This window comes from Narcine bancroftii, chromosome 3, assembly GCF_036971445.1.
Source record: "Narcine bancroftii isolate sNarBan1 chromosome 3, sNarBan1.hap1, whole genome shotgun sequence".
NCBI classification, from domain to species: domain Eukaryota; kingdom Metazoa; phylum Chordata; class Chondrichthyes; order Torpediniformes; family Narcinidae; genus Narcine; species Narcine bancroftii.
Genome location: NC_091471.1, coordinates 233,918,181 through 233,936,035, shown reverse-complemented (window position 1 = coordinate 233,936,035; position 17,855 = coordinate 233,918,181). Strand labels below are relative to the sequence as shown.

The 17,855-nt window shown below is 47.9% G+C and overlaps 1 protein-coding gene across 6 annotated transcripts in view; it reads left to right on the top strand.

Annotated features, from left to right (window-relative positions):
* Nucleotides 1-5,547: 5,547 nt before the first annotated feature.
* LOC138758297 (scavenger receptor cysteine-rich domain-containing protein DMBT1-like) overlaps nucleotides 5,548-17,855 on the top strand; it is a 141,159-nt gene continuing 128,851 nt past the window's right edge. For 2 of the 6 annotated variants that reach the window (XM_069927009.1, XM_069927008.1), the window contains exon 1: nucleotides 9,428-9,507. In XM_069927009.1, coding sequence (XP_069783110.1) covers nucleotides 9,486-9,507 — 22 coding nt within the window. In that variant the 5' untranslated portion in view covers nucleotides 9,428-9,485. Of the gene's footprint in view, nucleotides 5,685-7,987; nucleotides 8,104-9,420; nucleotides 9,508-17,855 lie in introns of those variants that run through there. The other 4 variants (XM_069927011.1, XM_069927012.1, XM_069927013.1 and 1 more) reach the window with 4 other exon arrangements.

Here is a 17,855-nt window from a genome sequence, read left to right as displayed (position 1 = left end):
ACAATGAAAAAAAATTCAACAAAGAACCCCAAAGATTTGGAAACGGTTGAATTTGAGCCCCCTTGTGAAACATCATATCTTCTCCAAGGTTAAATATAACATCATATTGTGTAACTGTCGATTATGTGCGAGCAGGACAGCATCAAAATAACTCGTCTTTTGATAAGAGAGGCAATGACGTTGAAATGGAGACAATTTCATGACCCTCCTTTCAACCATCCCAACAAGGGTCTGGTGCAAGGTTAACATTAATTGATAAAGTACTAAAACCCTCTCCCAATCCTTGGCAAGGGTCAAATAAGACCAAAGCATGTGGATTAATGATCAGAATCAAGATTTACTGTCATGAAGTTTGGTGTTTTGTGGCAGCTTTACAGTACAAACTTTCATATTATAACCGTCTTACAACATCACTATAAAATAACAGTGCAGTGTTATTTTAAAAAGCCAGGCAGTGCCTGTGGTTCATGGATCATTCCAGAATCTGGTGGCAGCGGGGAAGAAGCCATCCTTGTGCTGCTGATGCTTGTCTTCAGGCTCTTGGATGGTAGCAAAGTAAAGAGGGCCTGGCCTGGGAGTTAGGGGGTCTGAGGATAGAGGCTGCTTTTTGAAGACCTCGACTCATGTCGATGTCCTCGAGGGAGTGAAGTCTGGTGTCCGTGATGTCGCAGCTGAGTTAACGACCCACTGGAGTTTATTCTTGTCCTGAGAGTTGGGGTCTCCATACCAGACAGTGATGGAACCAGCCAGAATGCTCTCCGTGGAACATCTATAGAGGTTTATGAGTGTTTTTGGTCACGGACCAAATCTCCTCAGTCACCTCACAAAGTCTAGCCACTGGCCAGACTGCTTCATGATTGCATCAACATGGAGGCTCCAGGACCGATCCTCAGAGATGGTGAACCCCAGGAATTTGAAGGTCTTGACCCTTTCCACCACTGAGCCCCTGCGATTCTGCCAACCACTGTGGTGCCATCGGCGAACTGGTAGACAGCCTTGGAGATGCCTCATCCTCGGTCTGTCACCGGAAGAACTAATTTAGTTTTAAGCGATTTCAGCTAGTGGCGAAGCTGTCTGCTTCACGGCAGATGCAAAGAAATTCGGTGCAATATCAGCCTCTCGTTACTGCACGACAATAAATTGAACCTTGAGGTCATGGGTGGCTTGCAAAGATGCTGCGCTCATGCTCCCTCAGGTTTTCAATGGCTTGGGCGGACGGACATGGTGGTTTGTTTGCTGCCCCACTTTATCTGCAGGTCCCTGCGAACTCCGTCCAGGTGAGTGAACCTTGGGCTATCGTAGCCGCAATGAAGTACTCGGCAGGTTTATGCTGAAATGGACTTGCGCAACCTGCTTTAGTGGGCCCTCACTGATCTAATCGAGCAAACAGTTCAAAGTGCAGAGCCTGAGATCAAAGTGATCCCATATCAGTCTGTGTGGAAAACAAAAGTTTGTTGGAACTTCAGCTCTGTGGGGGAAAAGAAGCTGATAAACCACCAAGTGTTTTTTCCAGGTTTAGCATCATTCAGAATTATTTAAAACATAAATTTAATTAACTTAAAAAGTCAAGAATATTACTGAGTGTTAAATCAGGCTTCGGCTAAGGTTGGCAGTTAACGGGATGCCGTGATGGTGCCAGCATCACGACCAGGACTTCGAATCTCGCACTGTCTGTCAGGAGTTTGTAGGTTCTCCCTGTGCCTGCGTGGGTTTTCCCTGGAGGGGTGGGGGGAGGGGGGGGTGCTCCGGTTTCCTGTTGGAAACGTATTGGGGATTGCTGGTCAATATGATGTAAATTGGGCGGCACGGGCTCATGGGCCAAAAGGGCCCATTACTGTGCTGTTTTTTGAAAAGTCAAAGTCAGGCAATGCCTGGGGTTCATGGATCGTACAGGAATCTGAAGGTAGCGGGAAAGAAGCCGTCCTTGTGCCATTGATACTTCTCTCCTGGAGCTTTTATCCCGAAGGTAGCAGAGTGAAGAGGCCCTGGCTTGGGGGGGTCTTTGAGGATAGAAGCTGATTTTTGAAGATCCGCCTCATGTCGATGTCCTCGATGGAGTGAGGTCTGGTGCCTGTGATGTCGCAGGTTGAGTGAACAACCCTCTGGAGTTTATTCTTGTCCTGAGAGTTGGCGCCTCTGGACCAGGCAGTGATGGAACCAGACAGAATGCTCTCCACGGAACAAGTTTTTGGTGACAGACCGAATCCCTTCAAACTCCTCACAATATAGAGCTGCTGGCGAGCCTTCTTGGTGATTGCATGTTTCACCTGCTTGGGTCCCAACTGCCTGTGTTTGGCTCTTGTCCACATATGTTTGTGGGCTGTCAGACCTCCACTAGTGTTGGTCTTGCGTTAAGGGTGACAGGAGAAACATTTGCCAGAACAGTCACAGGAACCTTTTCGCACAGAGAGCGGTGAGGTTGTTGCAGTGCCAGCAATCAGGAACGGGACTCAAATCTTCTATAAGGAGTTTGTATGTTCTCTCTGTGTCAGAATGGGTTTCCTCTGGGGACTCTCGTTTCCTCCCACCATTTGAAATGTGCCGGGATGGGGTTGTAGGTCAATTGGGTGTAAATTGGGCAGCACAAGGCCTGTGGGTCGAAATGGGCCAAAATGTATGTCTCAATTTAAAAGGTAAATTTAAGGCAGCTTTTGGCAATCAAAGTATTGAGTGTAGGAGTTTGGATGTTGTGGTAAAATTGTACAAGGTATTGGTGAAACCAAATTTGGAGTTTGGTGTGCAGTTTTGGTTACCTAACTACAGGAAGGATATTATAAGTTTGAAATAGGGCAGAGAAGATTTAGTAGGATACTGACCGTACTCCAAGAACAATGAAAAATTAAACAGGTTGGGACTTTATTCCATGGAGTGTAGAAGAATGAGGGGAGATTTGATCGAGGATGTTGCCCGGACTTCAGGAACTGAGTTACAGGGAAAGTTTAAACAGGTTGGGACTTTATTCTCTGGAGCGTAGAAGAATGAGGGGAGATTTGATAGAGGATGTTGCCCGGACTTCAGGAACTGAGTTACAGGGAAAGGTTAAACAGGTTGGGACTTTATTCCCTGGCGTGTAGAAGAATGAGGGGAGATTTGATAGAGGATGTTGTCCGGACTTCAGGAACTGAGTTACAGGGAAAGGTTAAACAGGTTGGGACTTTATTCTCTGGAGCGTAGAAGAATGAGGGGAGATTTGATAGAGGATGTTGCCCGGACTTCAGGAACTGAGTTACAGGGAAAGGTTAAACAGGATGGGACTTTATTCCCTGGCGTGTAGAAGAATGAGGGGAGATTTGATAGAGGATGTTGTCCGGACTTCAGGAACTGAGTTACAGGGAAAGGTTAAACAGGTTGGGACTTTATTCTCTGGAGCGTAGAAGAATGAGGGGAGATTTGATAGAGGATGTTGCCCGGACTTCAGGAACTGAGTTACAGGGAAAGGTTAAACAGGATGGGACTTTATTCCCTGGCGTGTAGAAGAATGAGGGGAGATTTGATAGAGGATGTTGTCCGGACTTCAGGAACTGAGTTACAGGGAAAGGTTAAACAGGTTGGGACATTATTCCCTGGAGTGTAGAAGAATGAGGGGAGATTTGATAGAGGATGTTGCCCGGACTTCAGGAACTGAGTTACAGGGAAAGTTTAAACAGGTTGGGACATTATTCCCTGGAGTGTAGAAGAATGAGGGGAGATTTGATAGAGGATGTTGCCCGGACTTCAGGAACTGAGTTACAGGGAAAGTTTAAACAGGTTGGGACTTTATTCTCTGGAGCGTAGAAGAATGAGGGGAGATTTGATAGAGGATGTTGCCCGGACTTCAGGAACTGAGTTACAGGGAAAGGTTAAACAGGTTGGGACTTTATTCCCTGGCGTGTAGAAGAATGAGGGGAGATTTGATAGAGGATGTTGTCCGGACTTCAGGAACTGAGTTACAGGGAAAGGTTAAACAGGTTGGGACTTTATTCTCTGGAGCGTAGAAGAATGAGGGGAGATTTGATAGAGGATGTTGCCCGGACTTCAGGAACTGAGTTACAGGGAAAGGTTAAACAGGATGGGACTTTATTCCCTGGCGTGTAGAAGAATGAGGGGAGATTTGATAGAGGATGTTGTCCGGACTTCAGGAACTGAGTTACAGGGAAAGGTTAAACAGGTTGGGACTTTATTCTCTGGAGCGTAGAAGAATGAGGGGAGATTTGATAGAGGATGTTGCCCGGACTTCAGGAACTGAGTTACAGGGAAAGGTTAAACAGGATGGGACTTTATTCCCTGGCGTGTAGAAGAATGAGGGGAGATTTGATAGAGGATGTTGTCCGGACTTCAGGAACTGAGTTACAGGGAAAGGTTAAACAGGTTGGGACTTTATTCCCTGGAGTGTAGAAGAATGAGGGGAGATTTGATAGAGGATGTTGCCCGGACTTCAGGAACTGAGTTACAGGGAAAGGTTAAACAGGTTGGGACTTTATTCCCTGGCGTGTAGAAGAATGAGGGGAGATTTGATAGAGGATGTTGCCTGGACTTCAGGAACTGAGTTACAGGGAAAGGTTAAACAGGTCGACACTCTTTGAATCTTTCTGATCTCCTTCCTGCAGCTAAACCCTCCCTAACCCTATATTGCCATTACAGCACAGAAACAGGGCAATCTGGCCCTTCTAGTCCACACCAAACAATTTCTCCCACCTCAGCCCACTAACCTACCCTGAGCCCACTAACCTACCCTGAGCCCCTAACCCTCTGCTCCTTTCCCATCCAGATACATCTCCAACTTCTCCTAACACAGAAGCTCCCTCCACCACGTAACCAGGAAGCTCGTTCCACACATCCACCACTCTCTGGGTGAAGAAGCTCCCTTCCCTTTGTGTTTCCCCTAACTCTCAGCTCATGTCCTCTCGTTTGTATCTCTCCAAGGTAAGAAGCCTCTCCACGTCCACTCTATTGATACCTCTAAACCTCTTTCTTTCCTTCTGTCTGCTGGTTTCCCCCCCCCCAATGTTTCAGACCCCATCACCCTCTCTGCCCAGACATTCCAGACACCCACAATCCACAAAAAGAACGTACCCCTGGTGTCCCCTCCCTTGGGTGGATGTCTAAAGATCCCATCCTTCAGTCAAGGGGACAAGCTTGAGAGGAGAAGAGGTGGAGGTGGTTGGAGCACAGTTTCAGGGAGGTGTCCCAGGTAAGATGTTGGAGTGCCTGAAATGCACTGCCGCGGGTGGGAGTGGGTGGGTGGTGTAGGTCCAGAGGAGGTGAGTACCATCGAGGTATCAACCCACTCTTGGGATGTGAGGCCACTGTGGGGGATGGGGGGGAGGAAGTGTTTTTACGGGTTGCAAGCATGGGGAACATGAGATTGAGGGACCGATCTGTTACAATCCTGTTGTCTGGGACACGGTGTTGAGAAAAAAAAAATCCCTCCCTATCTCTTATCCCTTGATTTGAAAAGACAAATGCTTCAGAGGGCAAAGTCCCTATTTTTTCCAGTGGACTCTCCATTGCTGGCCCACACAGCTTTTATTTGTGGGTAGTGGGGGGTGGGTGGTGTTGGCCAAGTTGAGTTGCTCATTTCACAATCTAAAGTAGGTTTGAAGCCAGAACACAGAGGCGAACCGAGCCTATCTGCTGTTCAGGGTGACCGTGGTGGGCAGGAAACCAGTGGAGGTCGTGGAAGACGCTGAGCAGAGGGAACTCAGGTAAATCGATGGAACTTTTGCTCCCCAGAAAGGACTCAGGTTCCTTTGGACAGATCTAATGCTGCAGAAACTCAGCAGGTCCAACTTTATATAGTGAGGATAAAGATCCGTACGCTGGGGTCGATCATGCATTGGGTCTCAACCTTTTCCTTTCCACTCACAGACCACTTTAAGTAACCCCTGTGCTCTGTGATCAGTAAAGGATTGCTTAAGGTGGTCTGTGAGTGGGAAGGGGAAGTTGAGAATCACTGCTCGAGACCCAATTGTTCCTGAAATAATCTGCTTGAGAAAAATGGTAATTGGCCCAATTATTTTGGGGTTCTGGAAATACGCACATCACAAGTCAATGAGGGACGATTAAAATAGTGGTTCTCAACCTTGTTCTTTCCACTCACAGACCACTTTAAGTAATCCCGATGCCATCGGTGCTCTGTGATTAGTAAGGGTCATCTGTGAGTGGAAAGAACAAGGTTTGAAAACCACTGTTTTAATCGTCCCTCATTGCCTCGAGATGTGCCCGGTTTCAGAACTCCAGGAGAAATGGGCCAATGACCATTTTTCTCCAGCCAAATATTTCAGTCACAATTGGGTCAAGAGCAGTAATTCTCAACCTTCCCCTCCCATTCACGGACCACCTTAAGCAACCCCTTACTGATCACAGAGCACCGATGGCATCAGGATTACTTAAAGTTTTTGGTGAGTGGGAAGAGAAAGGTTGAGAACCACTGATCTGAACCAATCAGCATCTCTACCTCAGAATCACCTTCATGCATATAAATGTTCCACCGATGAGACAACCGAGGACTATCATTATGATGTGGAACGTTTCCTTCATGCACGAGCATAATCTTCTGAGTGTATATGTTTGGGAGCTCTCAGAAATTTCAGAATAAGTAAGTCAGCTGGTTTAAAATGGCCTGGGCTACACTCCCATGCAGTTGCCTTTGCTTTTCCTATTGCCAGAAGAGGTAGAGTTAGCGCCCGTTACCTAAGGCGGGAATATCAATCACCAGAGGATGTCTATACAAAGTGAAGGGAGGGGGATGTTTTAGCGAAACTGCCACTTCCCGATGCAAAGACCCAGTGTTCAGAACTGGTCCAGTTAACTCTTTATTGGACACCAAGTTAACCTGAGAAAACCCTTACTGCTTTCAGCCTCGAAAGCCGTTTCTGGGGGTCTCTGTCCGACAAAGGGATGCATCAACTTTTATAGTGTAGACCCCAGGGTTGAACGCTGGAGTAGATCAGCAAGGCCAGCCGCATTCTTTCTGGAGTGAAGCCTGACACTTCTGCGGCCTGCACCGTGGTGCAGCTGCTCTTTGCCTACCTGGCGGGGCCTCTCCTCCAATTCTGGTTGGACCGGCAACTTCCCCCCAACCCCTACCCACATGCTCCTGATCTACAGAAGGGGTCCTCATTGTGGGGGTTGCCGCTGGGGTTCGGCGGAAATGGCCATTCAAGTGTCGCAGTGACGGGCGGTCAAGGAGGTGATTCCATCTGGGGCTCATCTGGGGTCAGTGGTCCAGGTTCAGGGAAATGGTGGGCTTCCCCTCTTGGGAATCATGTGTGTGGTTGATGACTCAAATCAGGTTTTGATTTGATGTGTATTCTGGTACAATAGAGAGGCAATCATAATTACTGCCACTCACGATTTGGTTGACACATGTAATGGTGGATTCTGGTTTTTGTTGTCGGTCCATGTGTGTTTTGTATTGATAATATTGTAGTTTGAATAAAGTTTGTATGTTTATTAAAAAACGCAAAGATATATCCCAAACATTTCTGGCTTGAGCCCTGCAGGAAAGGTATAAGTAAGATTGAAAGAGTGCAGAGAAGATTTACTAGGATGTGGCCCGGACTTCAGGAACTAACATTCAGGGAAAGGTTAAACAGGTTGGGACTTTATTCCCTGGCGTGTAGAAGAATGAAGGGAGATTTAATAAAGGATGTTGCCCGGACTTCAGGAACTGAGTTACAGGGAAAGTTTAAACAGGTTGGGACTTTATTCTCTGGAGTGCAGAAGAATGAGTGGAGATTTGATAGAGGATGTTGTCCGGACTTCAGGAACTGAGTTACAGGGAAAGGTTAAACAGGTTGGGACTTTATTCCCTGGCGTGTTGAAGAATGAGGGGAATTTGATAGAGGATGTTGCCCGGACTTCAGGAACTGAGATACAGGGAAAGGTTAAACAGGTTGGGACTTTATTCTCTGGAGCGTAGAAGAATGAGGGGAGATTTGATTGTGGTATTTACAATTATGAGAGGGACAGAGAGAGTAAATGTAGGTTGGTTTTTTCTACCGAGGGGCACTACAACTCCCAGAAGGCATCGAACTGACCAAGTGTAGTCAGTGCCTGATGATGTCAGCGTGGGTCGAGTGCGCGATTCTGGCTTTTGAAAGGTCATGCGTGTGATGAAGAGTAAGTTCATTTGATTCCATCTAGAAATTCCTTGTGTAGTTATTTCGTTCGTCCACTCCGATTCCAGTGGCCACACTCTCATATCTATCTCTCCTAATCTAAGTGGAAAGAGCCTATTCACATTTACTCTGTCAATAATCCTCATAATTTTGTGAACCTAGATCAAATCTCCCCTCATTTTTCTTCGTTCCAAGGGAAAAATGTCCTAGCCGCTTTAATCTTTCCCTGCAACTCAACTCCTGAAGACCCGGCAACATCCCAGTAAATCTTCTCGACTCTCTTTGAATCTTTCTGATCTCCTTCCTGCAGCTAAACCCTCCCTAACCCCATGTTGCAATTACAGCACAGAAACAGGGCAATCTGGCCCTTCTAGTCCACACCAAACACTTTTTCCACCTCAGCCCACTGACCTACCTGAGCCCATAACCCTCTGCTCCATTCCCGTCCAGATACATCTCCAACTTCTCCTAACACGGAAGCTGCCTCCGCCACTTCATCCGGAAGCTCGTTCCACACACCCACCGGTCTCTGGGTGAAGAAGCTCCCTCCCCTTCATGTTTCCCCTAACTCTCAGCTCATGTCCTCTCGTTTGTATCTCTCCAAGGTAAGAAGCCTCTCCACATTCACTCTAACCCTCTTTCTTTCTTTCTGTCTGCGGGTTCCCCCCCAATGTTTCAGACCCCATCAAACTCTCCACCCAGACATTGCAGACACCCACAACCCACAAAAAGAATGTACCCCTGGTGTCCCCTCCCTCGGGTGGATGTCTAAAGACCTAATTCTACAGTCAAGGGCACAAGCTTGAGAGGAAAAGAGGTGGAGGTGGTTGGAACTCAGTTTCAGGGAGGTGTCCCAGGTAAGATGTTGGGGTGCCTCAAATGCATTGCCGGGGGTGGGGGGGTGAGGGAGTGGGGGGGTGGGTGATGTGGGTGCAGGGGATATTGGTGCTGTCAGGGTATCAACCCACTCTTGGGATGTGAGGCCACTGTGGGGGGGGGTGGGTTGGGGGAGGGAGGAAGTGTTTTTACAGGTTGCAAGCTCAGGGAACATGAGATTGAGGGATCGTCCTGTTACAATCCTGTTGTCTGGGGCTTTGCTGTTGAAAAAAAAACTTCCCTATCTCTTAACCCTTGATTTGCAAAGACAAATGCTTCAGAGGGCAAAGTCCTTATTTTTTCCAGTGGACTCTCCATTGCTAGCCCACACAGCTTTTATTTGTGGGTAGAGTGGGGGGTGGGGTGGGGGAGGGGGGGTGTTGGCCAAGTTGAGTTGCTCATTTCACAATCTAAAGTAGACTTGAAGCTCGAGCACGGAGGCGACCCAAGCCCATCTGCTGTTCAAGGTGACGGTGGTGGGCTGGAAACCAGTGGAGGTCGTGGAAGATGCCGAGCAGAGGGAACTCAGGTAAATCGATGGAACTTTTGCTCCCCAGAAAGGACTCAGGTTCCTTTGGACAGATCTAATGCTGCAGAAACTCAGCAGGTCCGACTTTATATAGTAAGGATAAAGATCCGTACGCTGGGGTTGATCATGCATTGGGTCTCAACCTTTTCCTTTCCACTCACAGACCATTTTAAGTAACCCCTGTGCTTTGTGATCAGTAAGGGATTGTTTAAGGTGGTCTGTGAGTGGGAAGGGGAGGTTGAGAATCACTGCTCGAGACCCAATTGTTCCTGAAATAATCTGCTTGAGAAAAATGGTAATTGACCCAATTATTTTGGGGTTCTGGAACCGGGCACATTACGAGTCAATGAGAGACGATTAAAACAGTGGTTCTCAACCTTGTTCTTTCCACTCACAGACCACTTTAAGTAATCCCGATGCCCTCGGTGCTCTGTAATCAGAGCGTCTGTGATCAGGGTCATCTGTGAGTGGAAAGAACAAGGTTTGAAAACTACTGTTTTAATCATCCCTCATTGACTCGTGATGTGCCCGGTTTCAGAACTCCAAAGGAAATGGGTCAATGACCATTTTTCTCCAGCCAAATATTTCAGTCACAATTGGGTCAAGAGCAGTAATTCTCAACCTTCCCTTCCCATTCCGGACCATCTTAAGCAACCCCTTACTGATCACAGAGCACCGATGGCATCAGGATTACTTAAAAGTTTTGGTGAGTGGGAAGAGAAAGGTTGAGAACCACTGATCTGAACCAATCAGCATCTCTACCTCAGAATCACCTTCATGTATATAAATGTTCCACCGATGAGACAACCGAGGACTATCATTATGATGTGGAACGTTTCCTTCATGCACGAGCATAATCTTCTGAGTGTATATGTTTGGGAGCTCTCAGAAATTTCAGAATAAGTAAGTCAGCTGGTTTAAAATGGCCTGGGCTACACTCCCATGCAGTTGCCTTTGCTTTTCCTATTGCCAGAAGAGGTAGAGATAGCGCCCGTTACCTAGGGCGGGAATATCAATCACCAGAGGATGTCTATACAAAGTGAAGGGAGAGGGATGTTGTAGCGAAACTGCCACTTCCCGATGCAAAGAACCCAGTGTTCAGAACTGGTCCAGTTAACTCTTTATTGGACACTTACTGCTTTCAGCCTCGAAAGCCGTTTCTGGGGGTCTCTGTCCGACAAAGGGATGCATCAACTTTTATAGTGTAGACCCCAGGGTTGAACGCTGGAGTAGATCAGCAAGGCCAGCCGCATCCTTTCTGGCGTGAAGCCTGACACTTCTGCGGCCCGCACCGTGGTGCAGCTGCTCTTTGCCTACCTGGCGGGGCCTCTCCTCCAATTCTGGTTGGACCGGCAACTTCCCCCCAACCCCTACCCACATGCTCCTGATCTATAGAAGGGGTCCTCATTGTGGGGGTTGCCGCTGGGGTTCGGCGGAAATGGCCATTCAAGTGTCGCAGTGATGGGCTGTCAAGGAGGTGATTCCATCTGGGGCTCGTCTGGGGTCAGTGGTCCAGGTTCAGGGAAACAATGGGCTTCCCCTCTTGGGAATCATGTGTGTGGTTGATGACTCAAATCGGGTTTTGATTTGATGTGTATTATGGTACAGGTTGGGACTTTACTCCCTGGACCGTAGAAGAATGAGGGGAGACTTGATCGAGGTATTTAAAATTATGAGGGGGACAGACAGAGTAAATGTAGGTGGGGTTTTTCCACTGAGGGAGATGAGATACAAATGAGAGGACATGGGTTAAGTGTGAAAGGGGAAAATTTTAGGGGGAACTTCTTCATACCGAGAGTGGTGGGAGTGTCGAATTAGCATCCAGTTGAAGTGGTAGATGCAGGCTCAATGTTATTATTTAAGAAAAATTGGCACAGGTACATGGATAGAAGAAATATGGATGAAAACAGACTGATTGCAGATCAAAGGGACAAGACAAAAAAATACTGGTTCAGCACAGACAAGAAGGGCCGAGGGGCTTGTTTCTGTGCTGTAATTGTTCTGTGGTCTATGGTTCTAAGGGCTCAAACCCGAAGTCTTGCTTATGTACATTTAGAGTTCGGTTGTCATGACGCATGATCACTTATCTAGGAGGTTCTGGGTAACTGTAAACTGCCACTTTTGGTTGGAGAATGCTTTCATTACCCTGGACCTGTCCCTGGCTCTTAGTGGGATTAGGCCTCTCCATGGTTGGGGGTGGGTATCCCCTTCTAGAGGTAGGAAGTAATGGGGGAGAAATGAGGGTTAGTGTTAAGTCAATGTTGTGGATTTCTTATGGTCTTGCACCACATTTCAAGGGTTGGGATTGAGGTTAGGGTCAGTGGTGTGTTTAACATCGGTGCTCAGTTAGGTGTGGGGTTGGGTTTAGGTGTGGGGTTGGGTTTAGGGTTAGGTTGTCAATAAGTGGGCAGCGGGATAATCATCCCCCTTGTGTTCACTTGTTTCCCCTCTCTGGGGTTCTGTGTCACTCTGAACTGCCACTTTGTGCTGGCCCATGTTTTCATTACACTGTGTCTGCTTCTAGCCTCTGTTGGCCTCGTATCTTCCCCGGTAGGTCTCTATATCATTTATTCAAAAGATTTTACAATTTGTATGGTGTTAGGGCTAGAGTTAATGTTGGGGTTATTGGGGGTGTTTCTTGATAAGCTCAGGTCTGTGTTAGGGTGTCCCTGTAATTTGTCATAAGTGTGCTGGCCCATGGAGTCTGTTGTGGGGATTGCAGTTGTTGTGGGGGTTCTATTTGGGTTGTCTTTGAATGGGGTTGAGTCTGGTTAAGGGTGTCTTTATGCTCTCTGGTTGTGTCCTGGCCTAGAGAATCTACATCAGGCAGTGCCTGTTGGAGTTTGCTGTCAGACCTTGAAGGACCTTGTGGGATTGATTTTGGGATGTTGGGTGTTTCAGATAAGGTGAAGTCTGGGTAAAGTTGCTGCTGTGATTCCTGATTGTGTCCTGGCATGGGGGTCTGTCCTGATCAATGCCTGGCAGAGTTAGCTGAATGGACTTAAGGCCCATATGGGGTTATTTGGGGGGGTTAGGGTTCGGGTTAAGTCTGGGTAAGGGTGCCTTTATGCTCTCTGGTTGTGTCCTGGTCTAGAGAGTCTACATCAGGCAGTGCCTGTTGGAGTTTGCTGTCAGGCCTTAGGGCCTTGTGGAATTAATTTTGGGTTATTTGGGGGGATCCTTTAAGGCTGAGTTTGGGTAAGAAAGCCTTTGTGATCTGTGATTGTGTCCTGCCCTGGGGAGTCTGTATTGCCCAGTGTCTGGGTCTGCTGTGAGGTATGAGGGCATGTGTGGGGTTCCTGTTTTGGTTGTTTTGGAGGTTCAGGTGTGGTTGGTCCTGGATTAGGGTGGGCTTGTGCTCTCTCCTGTTCCCTGGTCTGGGAGTTCTGCTGTTGGTTGGTGGGAGGGTTTTCTTTTGGGAGTGGGGATCTGGGTTAGTTGGGGAGTAATGGAAAGGAGTAATGGTAAGGGGTGTTGGTGGGGTGTTGGTGGGGTGGGAGTGGTAGGATTCAGGCTTGGTAGGGAAACTCAGGTTAGGCTCCCTTCATTTCCAGTTCATGGGGTGGCTTGGTCCTGGGTTGCCTGGGGTTTTTTTTTTGCCTGGGTAGGTGGGGGAGTCAGGGTTGGGAGTTATATGGTGGATATTGTGGGGTGTTTGGTGTTGGTGTCTGTAGGTTGAGGTCTGGGTTAGGGTGTCCCTGAGGTGTTTGGGGTTGTGTAGGGAGGGTGTTATGGCAGGGTTTGAATTTTGGGGTATTCAGTTAGGGTGCAGTTGGGTAGGGGTTGTGGTGGGGGTTGGTTTTGGTGGGGGTTTTTGGGGAGAGGATGGGTTTGGGTAGTTGGGGGTTTGGGAATTTTTGGAGGGTGTGATAGCACAGATTCTATTACCAATGTGTATATGTACAGATTGTAGTGTAGGATGACTGTGATTGGCTGAGAGTGTAGCCACACCTATTGGCAGGTTTTAAAGGATTGCTCCTCGCCAGACCAGGTCATTCTGGACTGGTCGACCTACTTGTGATATGCTCCAGTCTTTTAGTTAATGAAAGCCTTGGTTTTGATCAACAAATCTTTGGTTCTTTTGACTCGCTCAACAGAGGGACCACTGGATGGCTCAGTTGGTGAATCCCTTTCCGGGTCATCGTCGGCCCTGCTCATTCAATTGCCTCACACCCCAGGGTGCACCTTATTCTCGTCATTGTCATCCAGTGGGTTAGTACTTGGGTAGTGGACCGTTAGACAGTATTGGGGTGGGGGGTGGGGGGGGTTGGGTCAGGGATTGGAGTGGTGATGGAGGGGGAGGGGGAGGAAAAAGAGGAAAGGGGGAAAGATGTGGAGAAAAGAGAGAGGAGAGAAGAGGGGGGAATTTCTTTGAATTGTGGTGGGTATTGTTTGTTTGTCTTGGGCCTGATTCCCTTGGGTCTCTCCTGTGGATCTGTGGGTCTCCCTCTTCCAGATGATTGCTGGTGTGTTGTGTTTGGTACCCCAGCTTTGAATGAGGGCTTCGCCAGGGTGTGTGCTGATGTGCTGTGTGGTGCTTGGTGCCCGGGGCTATAGTGGGGTGGATGGGGTAGTGTCTGATGGTCCCTATGCCTGAACCATTGATTAGTACTTAGTTAGTTGGGATTCGGTATTTTAACCCTTTAGGCTCTATTGTACATGTGGCTAAGCTTGGTTAATTTGATCCCCTAACTTGTCTGCCTAAGCTTCATTTAATCCATTTGGTTTTGTGGTTCCTAGTAGTTCTATCCACCTCCGTTCTGCTATCTTTCTTTGTGGCGTTGTCCAGTTCATGCCTGTCTGTCAGCCTAGGATTTCTAGTTACTCCACTCCATGTTGCAGGTAGTGTCTGCTTACTGGCCTATGTTGGTCCTTGGCTTTGATGTTGCTCAGGTACCCATTAATGCGGGTTCGTAGACTTCCTGTTTTCCCTATGTATAGGATGCGGCATCTCCTGCATCTGATTGCATAGACTAGGTTCTTTTGTTCACAAGTGATCCTTTGTTCTATCTGAGCCCATTTGTTGGTTTTTTTATTCTGAATGTTTCTGTGTGTCCTCAAATGTTTGCAGGCCCCACATTGGCTCTGACTGCAGTTTGGGACAGTGTGTAGTTTTGTGCTGACCAGGAGGTCTTTCAAATTTCTGGCCCTCTTGAAGGCTGATACAATTTTGTATTGGCTGAGGGTGTTTAAATTTTGTTTGAGTGGCTCAAATTTAGTTTTTACTACTGTGTGTACCTTGAGGGCTGTCTGGCTGTTGCCTGTTATGACGGAGAGTTTGAGGGTTATCTCATTCCCTAGGCCTTGGGTCCCTGAGTCCCTTCAATGTGTTTTGAGTCTGCGTCTGGTGTACCCTCTCTATCTCAGAGCAGTGAAGAGGATGGTTATGGCCTGGTTAAAGTCCTCCTCTTTTGTGCAGACACGGTGGAAGTGGGTTAGCTGGGACTTGACAATCCCTCTGAAGGTGTGTTTTGAGTGGTGGCTGGTCGTGTGTTGGAGTGTGTGTATTTCTGTAGTCTTGAAGTAGACTTTGGTGGCCAATTTCTGTCCATCCTGCTCCAGTGGTTGTTTGAAGACTGTGGTGTCTAGGAAGTCAATTTTCTGTGTGTATGTGGTTGCCTTTACGCTGATAGAGGGATGATGGCTGTTTAAGATATCTATAAACTCTGTCAGCTCTGTCTCTGTGTGTGTCCACATTCCCCAAATGTCATCTAAGTATCTGTAGTATTGCATGGGTAGTTTGGGGCACCTCTCAAATGCTGTTTCCTCCCACTCTGCCATGTATATGTTGGCATAGGCAGGGGCAAACTTTTTCCCCATGGCTGTCCCCTTTATTTGGAGGTAGAATTTGTCATTGAATTCAAAGTCGTTCTTGGTCAGTCACAGCCGGAGTAGCTGGACTAGGGCCTCGTCCAGTCTGTCTGGGTCTGGGTATTTCTCTAAGATGTTCCTGACCGCCTGTATGCTCCTGTCCGTTTCTATGTTTGTGTACAGGCTTTCAATTCCATATTAAAGAGGATAGAACCCTGCGGGACCGTTAGTGAGTTCACTATTTGTGTGAAGTGGTATGTGTCCTTAATGTAACTGGGTGTTTCTGTGCCAGGGGTTCAGGAAGGAGTCTATGTATTCTGCTACATGGTAGGATTCACTGCCGCAGTCTGATACGATGGGTCTGCCTGGTGGGACCTGACCCAGTATTGTCCAGGTGTTTGGGTTCTTGTGTATTTTGGGTAGGATGTAGAATTTTCTTTCTCGTGGTTGTGTTCCCTTTAGGTACTCTAGTTGTTTTTTTGGTGATGCGTTTGGCCTTGGGTAGACCTTGTAGGATTTCTCTAATCTCCTCTTGTGTCTGTCTGAAGATGGGCCCTGTCAGTTTGGTGGAGTGTTCTGTGTTGTTGAGTTGTCTGTGTGCTTCCAGCAAGGATTGCTGTCTCTCCATGATGACAATGCTGCTGCCCTTGTCTGCTGGTTTTATGACTATTTCCTTGTTATTCCTCAACTCTGTCAAGGCCTGTCTCTCTTTCCTAGTCAGGTTAGATCCCTCCTTCTCCATGTCTATCTGCCGTATGGCCTCCTCTGCTTCTAATATGAACTCTAGGATGGCCCCCGGGATTTCTTCTGGTTTGGGTTCCCACCTTCAGGGTGGGCAGAAGGGTGTCCTGGTGGACTCTGAGCCACTGAAGTGGTGTATCAATTTAATTTTCCTGTAGAATTGCCTCATGTCTGCTTGGATCTGCTGTTTTTGAATTTTGGCTGTGGGGACGAAGGTGAGACCCTTGTTCAATACCCTCTCCTGGGTTTCACTGGGGAAGAATGTCTGTGCAAGGTTCACAATGGTTCTTCCTAGTTGAGGTGTGTGCTGCTCTGGGCTTGTGGTCTCATTTAGTTTAAAGACTTCATCCACCCCATGAGCATCACCTGGTCCATTTGCTCCATCCAGTGGATGTTGTCTGGGCCTACCCTGAACTGGTTGTCTGGGTCTGCTGGGAGATGCTGTCTGGTTTTAATGAACTCATTTAACCCTTCCATGATAGCCCATTCCCTCTCTGGGAGTGCCTGGCTATAGTTTATTACAGGCACCCAGAAGCTGGCATTTGGGAATTTAATGCTAGCTTGGTTAAGCAGTCCCCGGAGCTGTTTAATGACTGTGAGAGGTCTTTGCGACCAGTTGTTAATGCCAATTGATAAGACCACCTTTTTAATTTCATGGCACGGTTCCAATTTTTCCAGGATTGCATTTGCATGGATGAATTTAGCTCCTGGATAGCTGTCCAATTGTGTGTACCTGTTAGGGCACTGTTTAATGCGGGAAACATTAGCGTCTCCAATGATCAGCACAGGTTTAGTTGGTTTAAGTCGCTAATTCACATTCTTCTGTCTGGAATTAGGGTGTCTAGTTACATCTCTGCTAGCCTCTCTGTCGCTGTGGTGGGCCGGGACCCTCGGGTGGGAGCCTGCTGTGGAAATGTGTGCAGTAGCGAACGCCGCCACGTGGTTTCCCTCCAGCCTGTGTGTCTGCCTGTGTAAGGAGGGAGAGCCGACTGGGGCTGTGGCATGCGCTGGGGAAGTGCCTGGGGAGCTCGCTCGCACCCGGTGGTTATGTCGTGGCTCCCGCTGGCTGCAGGGTGGTGCATGCTGGGCGGTGGTGGTGTGGGGGGGGGTGGTTTAGTGAGTTTATTAATGATGGAGGTGTGTGTGGGCCAGTCCTGAGAGTTCAGAGCCGCAGTCCATTCAGCTTGGGAAGCTGACTCGAGGGTTAGTGGGGACATGCGAGAAATGTTGGAGGTCCGTGGTGGAGTGGAGACCCCTGTGGGTTTGGTTCTGGGGAGTGAATCCAACACCTTTCTCTGCACCTCCACATCTGTGATTTTGAATTTGTCCTTGGCTTTTCACCTGTTCCAGATTACTGCTTTGGCGGCTGCCTCCCGTAGCCGGTCAGTCAATTCAGTTTGGGCCACTGTGTTATCAATTTCCTACAGGCTAGTTTTATAGTGTTCAATTAAAATCTCCCGTGTGGCTTTCGCCCACGCTTCTGCGTTCCTTGCCAATTTGTGCAGAGTTTCCCGGCTCGGATTCACTGGTTTAATGAAGTGAATTAATTTCTGTGCCTGCATTCGAATGCCTCTTGGTAGAAGGGCTGCCCCCTCTAAAACCTTGAGATGATGCATTGTTTGGGCCAATTTGTACATCACTCTCAACAAGAGGGCGAACGGGTCCCACTGTGGCAGTGCAGGCCAGTTCGAATTTGGGCTCCATCTGTTGCCAGATATGTGGTTTCTCCTCGTGTTCGTTCTCGAGTTCTGTGCATGAGACATAACAAACAACTTAATTGAAAGCTGCTTACCTGG